A 15006-nucleotide genomic window follows, 5' to 3' on the forward strand; every position below is an offset into this window, starting at 1 on the left:
TGAGAGAGAAAGAAGAAGAGGGATGCGAGTAGGAGAGAAATCAGTTGGCTTTAAAGAGGATTAAAGAATCATAGATTGTGTTGTTGAACTGAAAGTGAAAAGTGAAAACAGAGGAAGGGCAAAATGGATTTTCATTCATCAGCTACGTACTATATTTCTAAAATAAAATTTTTAATCATATTATTATTATTATTATTATTATTATTATTATTATTATTATTATTATTATTATTATTATTATTATTAAGGTTTATTAATTTTTTTATGTTTTAAAATATTAAAATAATAAATTAAAAAATATATATAAAGGAAACCCTCCAACAAGAAAGAATAGAGGGATATAATTAGGATGTAAGTGAATTCAAGTAACTCGATTATCGATTATTAAGTTCAATCTAACTTAATTAGAATTTTTTTATTTAAATTAAAACATATAATATTTACTGATTTAAATAAATGTATATGTATTTAATAAAATATATTTAGAGTTATATTTCGAATACAGTGAGAAAAATCGAAAATCAAACGTATCTCGAATGCAGTAATCCCATTATGTGTAATAGGATTCGCTGGTCATATTTCGGGTGTATTCGATATATGAACAAGAAAACATCTTAGATACACTGCATTCGAGATATGTTCATATTCTGACATGGGGCACTGCGTCCGAGATACGTGTAAGGAAGTAAAACAAGAGCACTGCATCCGATATATAGTCAAGATTATAATTAGGGTCTCAGCACCCAAGATATGTTGTACAATAAATTTATTTATAGAGACCATCTGTAACAACCCTAATTTTCGAGTACGTGAGATCTTTTCTAAAGATACGGAGAACTCCGGAGGATCGGTAAAAGGAGAACCTTTGATATATTATCGAGTATCTCAATCCTCATTGTCATTATGTCCTCCTTAAGCTAGAACCTTTTCCGAGTCAAGCTCGATAACGCAGTCACGAAGAACATAGTTTTTGAACCGTATTGGTTAGGAGTTTTGATCCGGTTTTTCGTAAATAGTCTCAGTTTAACGAACCGGACTCAATTCATGAGAGAAGAGAGATAATAGGGTAATATCATCATTATATGAGTATTAGAAGCTTCTTGAATGATATTATAAGGTTACCTGGTCAGTTTTAGTTAAAAACAGAAAATCGGTTTAACCGGGTTCACAGTTTACTGGTGCAGCTTAGCACCAGCACTCTCTGATGACTTTAGCAATGCTAAGGCCTCATCATACATGTTCTATTCTCATAATAAATATGTTACTAGTGTCATTTATGCTAGTAGCTCAGAAAATAATTTTTAGAGATGTTTTTACAAGTGTTCCGATACATCTAGTTTTAGTAGTTATACACCTGAGATATTTTAATATTATTTTAATCCACCTCCAAGCCAACCAATCACAACTCACCCTACACCCCCAAAACCCCCAAGGCTGCCTCATTTGCTCATTGTGGCTGAAAATCACCAAGAGAAAAAGGAGAGAAAGTTCTTGGTTCATAAATCTTCAAAGCTTGATTTCTTCTGAACTAAAACTCAAATCAAAACTCCGATTTCACCAAAATGATCCTCTCTTCTTTCTCTACATAACCATGTGACTTATCAAGGCTGGAAATAAGGTGAGATGGCTGTCTCCCTCCCTCTTCAATTCGGTTTTCAAGGAAAACCATGTAAACATGTGTTTTCTTGATGTTTTTCCTTAGGAATCATGCTTAACTTGACTTGAGGGCCAAGAAACGTGAATTTCCAGCAAGTCTAAGGTGAGATATCTCTTCCTAACATACTGAGTGAGATTTGGTCAGTTGAGAGTTTTTGGATTTAAAGTTGTTCTTGATGTGATTTAGGAGGAAAAAGTGCTTAAGGACCACCTGAAAGTTTAACCGAATTAGGAGCAGCAAAACCAGGTAAGGTTTGACGAATTTAATCCTGATTGATTGTGTTTGAGTTGTGTGATTATGATATGGTTTGGCTGTGCTTGAAATTGATTGTTTGTATGAGTAATTCTTGTTGAAATTTTGGTGAAAAATTGATGAAATTTGATGAAATTCAAGCTATGAATGTGTGTTCTTATGGCTGCTGGAAAACGAAACCCTAGAGCTTAAATTGGGGTTCAATTTGTGTTGAAATCATGTAGAAAAGATGGGGTTTTAGTGGCTGCAATTTTATTTTGAATTATGGTAAAAATCGGTTGCTGAAAAGACTGAAAAACGGGTAAAAACAGAGAAAGAATTTGAAGAATATATGAAGAACATGAAGAACACTTTGAGTGTGGTGAAGAACATTGAAGAACACCTTTTAGATCTTAGAAAGGGCAAGGAAGTAATTATTTTGGTGTTTAAGGGGTTATTTGGTAATTTCTGAAAGTTAGGGTGGTTAAAGTAGAAATATTAAAAGTTACCGGGGTAAAAAGTGAATTTTAAAGGTTAAAGGTTAAAGTAAAGTTAATTTTCGAAAAAAAATAATAAAATAATAAATAATAATAAAATATTAAATAATAATATTTAATTAAAAATAATATTTTAATAAAAATAATAAAATAATACAGAAAAGGCAGTTTTCTGTAAAAGCTTTAGAAAGACAACTTTAAGTGTAGAATCTCATAATTACCTTCATAAAACACTTAGGGAGTGGTAATAACATGTTAGTGAGGCAAAGATAAAAGAAAGATAAAAAGTTGAAGAAAAGATAAAAGTCGAAGAAAAAGTCTGTAATGTTTTAATGGCAGAAAAACAGACAGAGATTAGTGAACGAACTAGGGCATCATAGTTAGTCCTTGAGTTGCGACTAGGGTTAAGTATTATATGAAAAGTTAAACTATTTCAGTATAGACTTAATGAACCTATACTTGGGACAGGCTAACTATTTATACCGAAATTTACATAAGCTTTAAATACATACGTTAAGCAGAGAAAAGAGTAACTAGAGCAGAGTAAAAAGATACAGAGAACAGAGTAAAGAGATAATGAGAAAAGAGTAATATAACAAAAAGAATAGAGGAGAAGAGTATAAGAATAAAGAGTTAAGCCTTGTGGCACGATGTTCTGTTGTATGTTCATCTGCTGCTTTTCCATTGGCCCTAGAGGTCCTGTAGGCCCAAGTTCACCTACAGTGAGTTGTTATTCCTGTAGGCCGAAGTTCACCTACAGTGAATATCAATTGTGCATCTCAGGGTGTTGCTCCTGTAGGCCGAAGTTCACCTACATAGAGTTATGATACCTGTAAGCCGAAGTTCACTTACAGGGGCGCCTTTTCTGTAAGCCGAAGTTCACTTACAGAGGTGCCATTTCTATAGGCCGAAGTTCACCTATAGAAAGTTGTTATGTTGTGATTGAACAGAGAAAGAAAGAGGTAATGTATAAGAATGTGAAAGTGATGATGAATAACGAGATTAATAATGAATGATGGTAATGATAATGATTATGTGATGATCTGCTGCGTGAAGGCAGTCAGATAGATGGTGGTACGACCACTGAGAACGCTTTCCTGGGATACCTTGCTATAATGCTTTGCTGTAAGACAGAGGTTGCTTACAGAGGTATCAAGATGAATGTGCTCCTGTAAGACAAAGGTTGCTTACAGTGAGTGTGTTGTGCTCCTGTAAGACAGAGGTTGCTTACAGTGAGTGTGTTGTTGCACCTGTAAGACAGAGGTTGCTTACAGTGTGTTGGGCGTATATTGGCTAATAAGTGCCGCCCTGCAAGACAAAGGTTGCTTGCAGTGGATACCCTGCAAGACAAAGGTTGCTCGCAGTGGTTATTGCCAACAGGAAAGCCTTATCCAGACAAAGGTTGCTGGGTAACGTCGGGAGCGGGTATGTAACCGACAAATGAGCTCATTACCTGCACTAGGGCTAGACATGCATCATACTTGGTTGTGCATTTTCTCTATTATGATCGTTGCATGAATGTATGCTTTCTTTGTTTGTATTCTATTCTCTGTGTTTGTGTCTGTGTTTTACTTTCTTGTATTCTTCTGTTTGTGATCTTTTTCTGTTTTCTCTATTTTCTCTATTTTTCTGTCTTCTATTTACTACTTCTCTATATTCTGGTATTAGTCTGCTAAACAACACAAAATTAATGAACGTAACTAATAACCCCGGCCCTACTAAGAACTCCCCAGTTCTTACCCCTTCTCTCTCCCTTCCCCCTTCAGATGGAAGCAAGAGTTTCTTTCCGTAGTTCGGTGACGACCGTTTGCAAAAAGGATTCCGCTCTAGGTAGTCTTCTGAGTCTAGGGTGAATCCCATTCTCTGTTTATATGTATATACTGTGAGACCAGCCAATGTCCGCACCCCGTTTGTACGTGAACTTTAACCTAAATCCTCTGTACGAGACTCCTGTTATGTGGCTACTTGATGAGGTACCAGAGAGACGTCATATGGCAATGTCTGATCGTGCAGAGGAGTAACAAATGATGTTCTACCTTTTGATGATGTTCCACCTGACTTGAGTTTTGAAGACTTAGAACATACTTTCCCTCGCTTTAGTAGTTTAGAGGGACTAGGTGAGTATAGAGTCTAGGCTAGCCTGGGTGCCAGCTTAGGGACCTCTTGAACAGGTCAGGACCTGGGATGTTGTATGTATATATATGTATATAGTTATTATCTAGCTATATCTAGGGGTGTTCTAACTAACAGTCTATATTCTAATAAAGGCTGAATCACCGAATGTTGTTAACTACTTGTGATATGTTTATGTGTGGTTGTTTGTAAATGTTTTATATATTATTAGTTGTGAATTGATTATGAATGATACCGTTTGTTAATCCAAATATTTTCAAAAAAAAAAAGTACCTCGTAAAATAACTACGCTTTTAACAACGAATCAGGCTCATATAATAAATAATAGATAATAATTAGGTAGACAAGTTGGTAGCGCTCAATTTCTAGTATGATCATGACGTACCAGAAATTGGGTCGTTACACCATCCTAATACATCTCCTCACACAATTCACAAACTATTATTTTCTTTGTCTTCCTTCGATTTTGCTCTGATGGAGAACAATCAATACTTTTTTGTGGTGGTTTATTCGAATGGAATAGTCAGACACGATGATAAAGGAGTGATATTTGAATTTGACAATACTGTGATGCTACGCACTTACCGGGTTGATACTCTAGATGCGCTAAAGACGACCATGATGCATAATATGGGAGGAGTATGAACAAAGGAGGTTGGGATGATTGTATATAGATTTTTGTATGCGCTTTCGAACGGTGGATTTACGAACTGGTTATTCTGGATAGATGAAGATCAGCATGTGAAGGTCATGCTCGACGTACATGTGCGACTGATGCCCCAACATGTGATGGAGTTGTATGCTGTGGTCCAATATGTAGTTGCTGGGGATGGGATGTCTCCTCTGGGTCATGAAGCCGTGCCGCTCGAGGCGACACCAATCCACTATATCCAGTCTTATGATAGTGCCGATGATTCCGACAATGAGGGCGATTCCACCTATGTTGCCGGGTCCGAGTCGTCGAGTGATATAGTGTCAGACTGTCAGAGAACGAGTTTGTGCCGGAGACTCCCAGTGGCAATGTTGGTAGATTTCTGCTACCTCTGTCTTTGGCCATTCTTCGACTGTCGGATGTTCCTAGTCATTACTAGACGTTGAACTTGGATGCAATGTACACCAGACGTGGGTGTCCTAATGCGCCCCACTCGGATCCATGACGACGCATGCAGTTTAGGGTTTAGATCTTTTTGTTTCAATGTTGTCACTGTGATGTACTGATTGTTATTAAATGTGTTTAATGTGTAATGAAACATAATTTCTATATAACTAGTTACCTTCGATTGTTATAAGACCATTTTTATCTATAACATTACAATATTTTCATCGAAAAAGCATACAATATATTTATAACATCAGATCTTGACTATATCTTGGATGCAGTGCTCCTGTTTTGCTTCCTTGCACGTATCTTGGATGTAGTGCCCCATGTCAGAATATGAGCATATCTCGGATGAGTGTATATGAGATGTTCTTTTGTTCATATTTTGGGTGCCCCTGAGATATGACCAGCATGCCCCGTATCACAAATCAAGGTCACTACATTTGAGATACATGTGTTTTTTGGTTTTTCGCACTATATTCAATATATAACTCCAAATATAATTTGGTAAATACTTATACGTTTATTTAAATCGGTAAATATTATTTTTTTAATTTAAATAAAAAAATTCACTTAATTATATTGGGTATTAAATTCGATAATTAAAATGGATAAAAAAAAGTCTTATTATACCTTATTTTAATTGGTTTGAATATTATATTAAAAAATCACAAAATCAAATCGATCTGATTATCCAATTATTTAATATATTATATTAAAAAATAAAAAATAATATTTATATAATTTTTATTAATTTTAATCTTACCTAATCTACCATTTTTATTAACTTCAAAAAGCAAATGAGCTTTGTGAAATTATTAAGCATAAAATCAACCTAACTTATTACACAATTATTTTAAATGTAACTCTTTTGGACCTCTAAAAAATTATCAATAAAAATAAAATGCTGAATAAATCACTCAATAATTTCAAAAAGTTTATAATCTTATACACTTAAGTTATGAATTGCTTTAAATAACTTAAAAGTCTTCTAAAAGTGAGGTCTTATAACGATGATAGTTTGTATAATTTCTTTTATTGCTACAAAAACTTGTTTAAATTCTAATGAATTTTTATCATTTGTTTTTTTTTGTTTTTTTATCTTTAAAAGACGAAATATCAGTGACAAATAGAGTAAGACATAAAATTTATATAATTAAAGCTATTGAAATACTATTATTTTTATAATCAAAACTATTGAAACTCTTTAAATAAATTTTATTATTCATTTATATCTCATCAATATCATTAAAATTGATGTCCTTTTTATCTGACCATCTTTATTATTTTTTTTAATGGTCTCACTTTGATATCTAATTGCTATATCTTAAAATAAATAATAAGATTAAATTCATATGCATTGTTAGCGTGTATATATATATATAAGTATCTAATTAGTTATACCTTCTTTTTTTGGTAAAGTAATTAATTATATTTTATGATAAGGACTAAGGAGTTTAAACTTTTTGTTCTTGGTCTTAGGAGTTTTTTTTAGTATGATAGAACTCCTAATATTCAGTGTACACACTCAGTCACGTCTTAGGAGTTTAAGCTTTTAATTTTTTCTAATAAGATCCAATTTGTTTTTAACAGTGGCCATTTTACTAAACCAAAACTGAGGCCCATAATAGGGCCCAGTGGCTTGCACGAAGCCAGCTTCCATTTTAATTTTCCTGAAGCCTTTCCACTCACAGTGACTTCGCCTTCTATCTTCCACCGCCGTTCGCCACCGACAACTGCCACTGCTGGCGCCACATATGATAGCTCTGGCACTGCATCCATATCTCTTCCATTATTAGCAACTACTGTTCCCTACTTCACCTTCGTCCACTACCGAATAATAACGTGAAAGTTCTGGATCCGTAGAAGAACAGAGCCATTGGATCTCAACCATGAGGAGGTAGGGGATGAAGTAACGCATAGATTCAAGCTCGATTGTGACCTTGATTTCGGAGTTGAATCAAAATCACTGTATTGCTGTTGTTCATTTGTTGCAGAGCTGGCTTTCACAGGCAGCATGCAAGGCAAGGCGTAGGGTCAGGGTTCAAGGCTATGGTTGTGAAGCTCTCGGTTGCAGCTCTGGTGCTCTTGATCTGCACCGTATCTTTGTTCTACTCTTCAACTGGAACTTCAAATGCTCCATCCAGTTATCGCTCTGAGGTCGGTGCAAATCCTCACTCAGATTTTTTTTTTTAATCTTACGAATTTTCTATCGAATGTTTAGATTCGCTAGCGATTTTTTGTTCTCGATGCGTAGTTTCATGTTTTTTTCTTTTTATTTTGATTGAACAACAGATCCGTTTAGCAGAACTTTGGAACAATGCTGATTCTGGTGGTTGGAAGCCATCTTCGGCACCACGAACCCATTGGCCCCGTATCTATCTGTTCTTGTAGTTACAGACTGTTTCTTATGTCATGCAAGATTCTGGAACTCTCTGTTGCTGTAATTTGATGATAATTTGATGTTTTTGGCAGCTCCTCCTACTGAGAGCAACGGCTATTTGCGTGTTCGATGTAATGGTGGGCTAAATCAGCAGCGTAGTGCAGTTTGTACCTTTTCCCTACGACTGTAAACTGTATTATATGTGCTGCTATTCTGTTTATGCTGATAGATTGTGTTTCCGTGGTGTAGATATCTAATGCTGTTCTTGCTGCTCGAATCATGAATGCTACGCTGGTTCTACCTGAGTTGGATGCAAACTCATTTTGGCACGACGACAGGTAAGTATCTTAAATTTAATTCTTCACATACTTCTGACCTACAGCATATTATTCTTCAGATTCTGAATTCAGATAGTGTTTTGTTTGGGAAAGAAAGGACAAAAAAAGGATAAGTTGTTTGTCGTGAACATATACGTTGTTGTGCATTTTAAGTAAAACTTTTAGTTAATTAGTTTACATTGCTAGAGGTAGAAGTTAACGGTTTGAATATAAACATGAATATGATTTATGATGGAACACTATGATGTTACCTGATCTATTTTGCTCACTTCACACCTAGTTTGACAGGGGTTAGTAATTGTTGTTATATTGACAAAGTTTAATCAATTTCAAGTTGTTAATACATCAAGGGATCTTTAACCTTTTTTTTTTTTGGTAGTACTTGACTTGTATTAATTCCATAAATTTAGATTTGTATATTGTATAGTTGTAGCTATTATCAAATGCTAGCTACTTGATAAAATACTTATGAAAAAAGTGCCTTAAATCTATAGGTGGTTGACCTTAGCTAATTTGTAATGACATATTTGTAATAGTGTCCAGTCTTAGTTTTAGTTAAAAACAAACTGAATCTTTTGGAGACGAAGCTAAACAGACATAAAATGCGGAATCCCCTTTTATGATTGTAGAGAAGCTGGTTTAGTCGACTATCGTGAAGCAATGTCAAAGTACAATATGTTCTTTTCTTTTTTATGCAGTGGTTTCCATGGTATCTATGATGTTGAGCATTTCATCAAGACACTGAGGTATGATGTAAAGATTGTTGAAAGCATTCCAGAAAATCAGAAAAATGGCAAAAAGAAGAAAATAAAAGCATTACAGGTAGCTATGATATTTTGATCATTGATTAACAGTTGGAAATTATGTCTATTTCGTGGATAATGTTTGAATATTTTGATACAGATGCGTCCCCCTAGAGATGCTCCCATAAGTTGGTATACGACTGATGCTCTCAAGAAAATGAAGGAACATGGTGCCATCTATCTTACACCCTTTTCACATCGCTTAGCTGAAGAAATTGACAATCCTGAGTACCAAAGGTTGAGGTGCAGAGTTAATTATCATGCTTTAAGGTTCAAGCCGCATATCATGAAGCTAAGTCAATCAATCGTTGATAAGCTACGTGCACAAGGCCCCTATATGTCCATACATCTTCGGTTTGAGATGGATATGTTGTCATTTGCTGGGTAAGTTATCTGTGTTACAACACTGAACAATTATCTCTGCTGGTGCATGCTTATCAAATATCAATTGAGCTTGGACATTGGGTAAATGGTGCTTTGTGCCTTCCCCCAATCAAGAGTTAATTGCATGCTTTTCTATGCATAGGCTATGATTTTCAGTGTGTAGACCATGTTTTGTCAGATTATCTTGTAGCCATGTAGGTAAACTTGTCAGTAGGTTAAAATGAGGAGAGTTTCCATATATCAATGTACCTACATTGGTTCTCTTATTGCTACTCTAAAAGTATTGTATCAATATTTTCTCTAATGTTGGATCCCTGGAGAACATTGCATATTTCTTGATTGACAATTTATAATTTATGATGCATTTTTATATTTGATATACTATCAAGCATATTTGCCCCAGTATGTTTTCTAAATGGTGTATCTCTTATAGGGCAATTTTGATGGTACACTACAGTTTAGCCTCAATTATTTTGCTGATTTCTTAAAAACTTAGTGTTGGCTTTTGTAGTTTTCTGATTCTTTATAGATATTGGCTTCATCTCTATGGGATTTGAGTTAATTGCAACTAGTGATATATATATATATATATATATATATATATATATATATATATATATATATATATATATATATTATGTCTGTGTGAAAAAAAAAAAACGAAACACATGGAAGAGATGAAGGGGCTATCGAGATGGGTTTGGGGCAGGAGAGAGCGTCTGTCTTTAGCTTGTGTTGAAACTTGAAAGCAATGTTGTCAAACTGAGATTCTACTTAGGATTGGAGAAACTGTATCAAGTGATAACGGGAAAATTTACTCAGTAGAACCATGGTTTTGATTCAGGGGAAGCTTCTGTCATGCTCTCTTATTTTAGCATATGTTAATCAATGGGGTTGATGTGTTTCAAAACAAATTTAGCTGCATGGCTTGAAGTATGTAGCAGTTGGGAACTTTTGATGTCATAATTGGAGTTCATTAAGTTCTCATGTATGCATCAGAGTCCAGGGATACCTTCCCATTAGTATCTTGATTGTTTGACAAATGCTGGTTGAAGACTGATTTATTGGTAGATAAATGAACTTCTTTTATAAATGAACTTCTTTTAAAATAAAATGTAATTCTTCAGTTGCGAACCTACTCATGTCAAATATGAATATGATTGTAGATGCTTTGATATATTTACACCTGAGGAGCAAAAGATTTTGAAGAAGTACCGAGAAGAAAACTTTGCACCAAAAAGACTAGTCTATAATGAAAGAAGGGCCATTGGGAAATGCCCATTGACTCCAGAGGAGGTAAAATCAGTTTGTTCTGAGCGTTTTTTACACTGATTGTGTCTGGTGAATGGACCTTTAAAATCATGCTGCTGAATGCTGATTACAAATTTAGAATCTTTTGAAGATTATAATACCGGTGTTTTATTTAGGAGGATGGACTTAACTCTTTTGAAGATTATAATTACTGCAGGTTGGTCTTATTTTACGTGCACTGGGTTTTGACAATTCTACCAGAATATATCTAGCTGCTGGTGAACTATTTGGTGGGGAGCGATTTATGAACCCGTTTCGAAGTTTGTTCCCTCGACTGGAGAATCATTCTTCAGTGGAAAACTCAGAAGAGCTTGTTCAGAACACTAGGGGATTGGCAGGTTCTGCTGTGGATTACATGGTCTGTCTTCTTTCTGACATCTTCATGCCAACATATGATGGCCCAAGCAACTTTGCGAACAACCTCCTCGGGCATCGCCTTTATTATGGCTTTCGAACTACAATCAGACCTGACAGAAAAGCTCTTGCTCCTATCTTCATCGACAGGGAGAATGGGCGTACAGCAGGTTTTGAAGAAGCTATTAGGAAAGTCATGCTTACAACCAATTTTGGTGAACCTCATAAACGAGTTTCTCCGGAGTCTTTCTATACAAATTCTTGGCCCGAATGCTTCTGTCAAACATCTGCAAAGAACCCTGCTGACAGATGTCCACCAAATGATATTCTGAATATTCTCGATAACGGATTACAGAAAGAAGCAACAGAGCAGACAAATTCCACAATATCTTGAGCATAAACATAAGAAGTACTCAGTGACTTTCGGCTGGTTATTCTTTTACTGTTCGGTAACGAACTGCTGCATGCCATATAGGAGAAGGGATGAGAGCTCCTCTTATCCGATCCAGATTTTCAGGTGATATTTTTTTTAATCTTCTCTCACTATGTTGTCTATCAAGGGAGTTATATAGTTAGATTTGAGAATTGAAGGCGCCCATTTGTATATTTGCATTCTTTAGTTATACTTGTGGACAATGGAAGGAAACCTACGAGAGAAAATTTGATAACACAGCTGGAAATGTGATTGGAATCATACGAATTTAGGAAAAAATTAACCACACAAATGACGGTCCTTGCCCTAGGCCTGTAATAGCTGTGCGTGAGGAAGCCATTACATAGGAAGGATGAAAACTATGGCAGATAAATTGTTAGATATTTGAAGGGATGCTAAAGTAACACTGTCAAATTTATGTTTTATTTATTTATATTTTCATGGATAGTGAGGGAGATTAACATAATCTCTGGTTCGATTATTCTCGCTTTCTATATTTATTCGATCTTATATGTTATGACTGATGTTAATGTTATCGAACATTCAAATAAGATGCTGATAATTAAAAGAATATCTTAATTTTGATGGACATAGTGGAAAATGTTTTATATCATTTAAAGAGTAGTTATTTTTGCAGAGTAATATTATGTGATTAGATATATTTAAAAAATTATTTTATATTGAAAAATATTATAATTAAATATCCTAATATTTAAGAAAATGATTAAGATGGATATTGATATGAATTGATGGTGCAAAGTGCACACATATAAACAATTGACAATCGCCATTGCATCTTCTTTGATGCTGCGTCGGGAAAAAAAGGTTATCGTATTAAAATATGGTTGTTGTATGAGTACGAAAGATTAAATTTTGTTAAAGGTTATTACTCATCTAAGTATTTTTTTCATCCAAGTTTTATTCAAGTAAGTTCAACACCAACAAAAATCATTTTCATTTAAAGATTTAAAGAGTGTCATTATATGTCTTTTATTTTTTTTTTCCTCTTCCATTTTTTTTTCTCTCCTGTTCTTTTTCTCTGTATTTTTTTTTCTTCTTTTTTTTCTTCTTCTTTCATTTACATGCATACCTTCTTCTTTCAAATTCACATATACTTTTTCATCTTTTTTTTTTTCGCGCACGCAGATTTTTCTCTTCCTCTTTTTCTCCTCTTTCGTTATCGTCATCACCAATACCACTAACATTTTGCTAATGGATTATTTTTCAATTGAATTGAATAGAATACAATTGATAAATTGAATTGAATTGAATGGACGCAGGTGTTCTGAATTGAATTGATAATCTCTAAACTGTAGATAGAGGGGTTTCAAATTTGATTTTATATAATAGATTATGTTTCGCTCATTCAGTACTATACAATTGTTTTACCATGAGTACGTGTTTGGTTCATTATGTAGGAAGCGGTTTAAATTTAATTTTATATAATGAATTATGTTTTGTTCATTTAGTACTATACAATTGTTTCACTGTTAGTACGTGTTCGGTTCATTATGCAAAAAGCTGTTTGAATTTGATTTTATATAATGGATTATATTTCGTTCATTCAGTACTATACAATTGTTTCATCATGAGTACGTGTTCGGTTCATTATGTAGAAAACTGTTTAAATTTGATTTATATATAATGGATTATATTTCGTTCATTTAGTACTATACAATTTCCTCACCATGAGTACGTGTTCGGTTCATTATGCAGAAAATTGTTTGAATTTGATTTTATATAATGAATTATGTTTCGTTCATTCAGTACTATACAATTGTCTCACCATGAGTACGTGTTCGGTTTGTTATGCAGAAAGCTGTTTGAATTTGATTTTATATAATGAATTATGTTTCGTTCATTTAGTAATCAGTACTATACAATTGTCTCACCATGAGTATGTGTTCAGTTCATTATGCAGAAATCTATTTTAATTTGATTTTATATAATGTATTATGTTTTGTTGATTCAGTATTATACAATTGTCTCATCATGAGTACATGTTTGGTTCATTATGCAAAACGGTTCATTTTACAGAAAACTATTTGAATTTGATTTTATATAATTGATTATGTTTCGTTCATTTATTACTATACAATTGTTTCACCATGATATACAGAAAGTTGTTCGAATTTGAATTTATATAATGGATAATGTTTCATTCATTTAGTACTATACAATTGTTTCACCATAATAACATATTCGGTTCATTTCTGTTCTGCACAATTCAAAACTATTTCTCCTCACCTTCTACTACTTCTTCACCAGGAATAGAAGGAAGAAAAGACAAAAAAATGCAGCAGCAACAACAACAAAAGAATGACGATAAGGAGAAAACACGTGAAGAAGAAGTAATGCGAAAAAGAAGGAGGATAATGAAGAGGAGGAAGAACATGAAGAAGAAGGTGAAGAAGAAGACGCTCCTTACGTAAACGAGTGAGAAGAAGAAGAAGTAGCGCAGGAGAAGAAGAAGCACGGGGGAGAAGAGAAGAAGAAGAGAAGAAGCGTGAGGAAAGAAGAAAGCGAAAAAAATGCGTGACCTAAAATTGTTTAGATGAACTTGGATGTCAAAATTGCTTGGATGTGGAGAATATCTCTTTGTTAAAATTAAAATAAAGATATAATTGCAAAAAATTAAATTATCTAATGGTGATAAGTCTAGATTGGATTAGGTAATATGTTTTTTCTTAATTAAAACAGAAAATGGATCTAATATAATCTTTTTCTTTTAAAAATAGAGATTAGGGTTAACCACCAATTATACTCACAGATTTTGTAAACGCTGACAATAATGTCTCTCACTTTTATTATCGACAAAAATATCGTTGGATAATTTAAAAACGTGCACCAAATGCCCGTCCGGCAAGTGATGCTTTCTTCGTTGACGGAAATGTGTGATGTGGCAAACGGAAAAGTTTGTGTGGCAAATAGAGAGCTTAGCTGGACCTGTTCCCCAATTTTCCAATTCATTAACCTTAATCCCCAATTACAAAATGAGAACGTGATGCATCTGAAGAGCCGTTCAACCATGGATGCAGCAGGTATGAAGCGAAGGTCTGCGTCAATGGTAGAAGGCGGCAACGATAGGTGCGAAGACTCTGGTATGAAGCAGTACGATGGTATGTGTCGCTGTTCTCTTGCTGTTGTTGCTCTGAGATCGAAGACGAATGTTAACCCAGGGAGGTGGTTCTTTCGGTGCCCACTATGGAAGGTAAGCATGACTGGATTTTGCCCTCTAATGGGTCTTTGTTATTATTCCTGTTTTAATATGTGTTTCGCATGTTATGATTGATATGTTCTTCATGGGTTTTCAATTTTTGTTCTTGACAGAATAAAAACCAGGATTGCAAATATTTTCAATGGATTGATGAATTGAAAGAGCA

General features: G+C 34.3%; 1 protein-coding gene across 3 annotated transcripts; it reads left to right on the top strand.

The window, feature by feature from the left end:
• The first annotated feature begins 7238 nt into the window (after positions 1-7238).
• Positions 7239-14110, top strand: LOC130948300 (O-fucosyltransferase 1). 3 transcript variants are annotated; one of them, XR_009073003.1, is made up of 10 exons: positions 7240-7517; positions 7615-7777; positions 7913-7991; positions 8093-8163; positions 8250-8338; positions 9037-9160; positions 9242-9525; positions 10692-10821; positions 10994-11707; positions 13892-14110. XR_009073003.1 is itself a non-coding variant. In XM_057877020.1 (9 exons), exons 3-9 carry the CDS (start codon positions 7938-7940, stop codon positions 11582-11584), a joined length of 1359 nt encoding a protein of 452 aa, XP_057733003.1. In that variant the 5' UTR covers positions 7239-7517; positions 7615-7777; positions 7913-7937; the 3' UTR covers positions 11585-12163. The 3 variants fall into 3 exon arrangements, 2 of the variants coding, with proteins under 2 accessions (XP_057733003.1, XP_057733002.1); XM_057877020.1 differs by lacking the exon at positions 13892-14110 and having other exon boundaries at positions 7239-7517; positions 7913-8007; positions 10994-12163; XM_057877019.1 differs by lacking the exon at positions 13892-14110 and having other exon boundaries at positions 10994-12162.
• Positions 14111-15006: the final 896 nt, after the last annotated feature.

This window comes from Arachis stenosperma, chromosome 9, assembly GCF_014773155.1.
Source record: "Arachis stenosperma cultivar V10309 chromosome 9, arast.V10309.gnm1.PFL2, whole genome shotgun sequence".
In the NCBI taxonomy this organism is placed as follows: Eukaryota; Viridiplantae; Streptophyta; class Magnoliopsida; order Fabales; family Fabaceae; genus Arachis; species Arachis stenosperma.

Coding starts and splice junctions, on each gene's coding strand:
- LOC130948300 (XM_057877019.1), top strand. Junction 7,992..8,092: donor ACCACGAACCCATTGGCCCC/GTATCTATCTGT, acceptor TGTTTTTGGCAG/CTCCTCCTACTGAGAGCAAC. Junction 8,339..9,036: donor TCATTTTGGCACGACGACAG/GTAAGTATCTTA, acceptor TTTTTTATGCAG/TGGTTTCCATGGTATCTATG.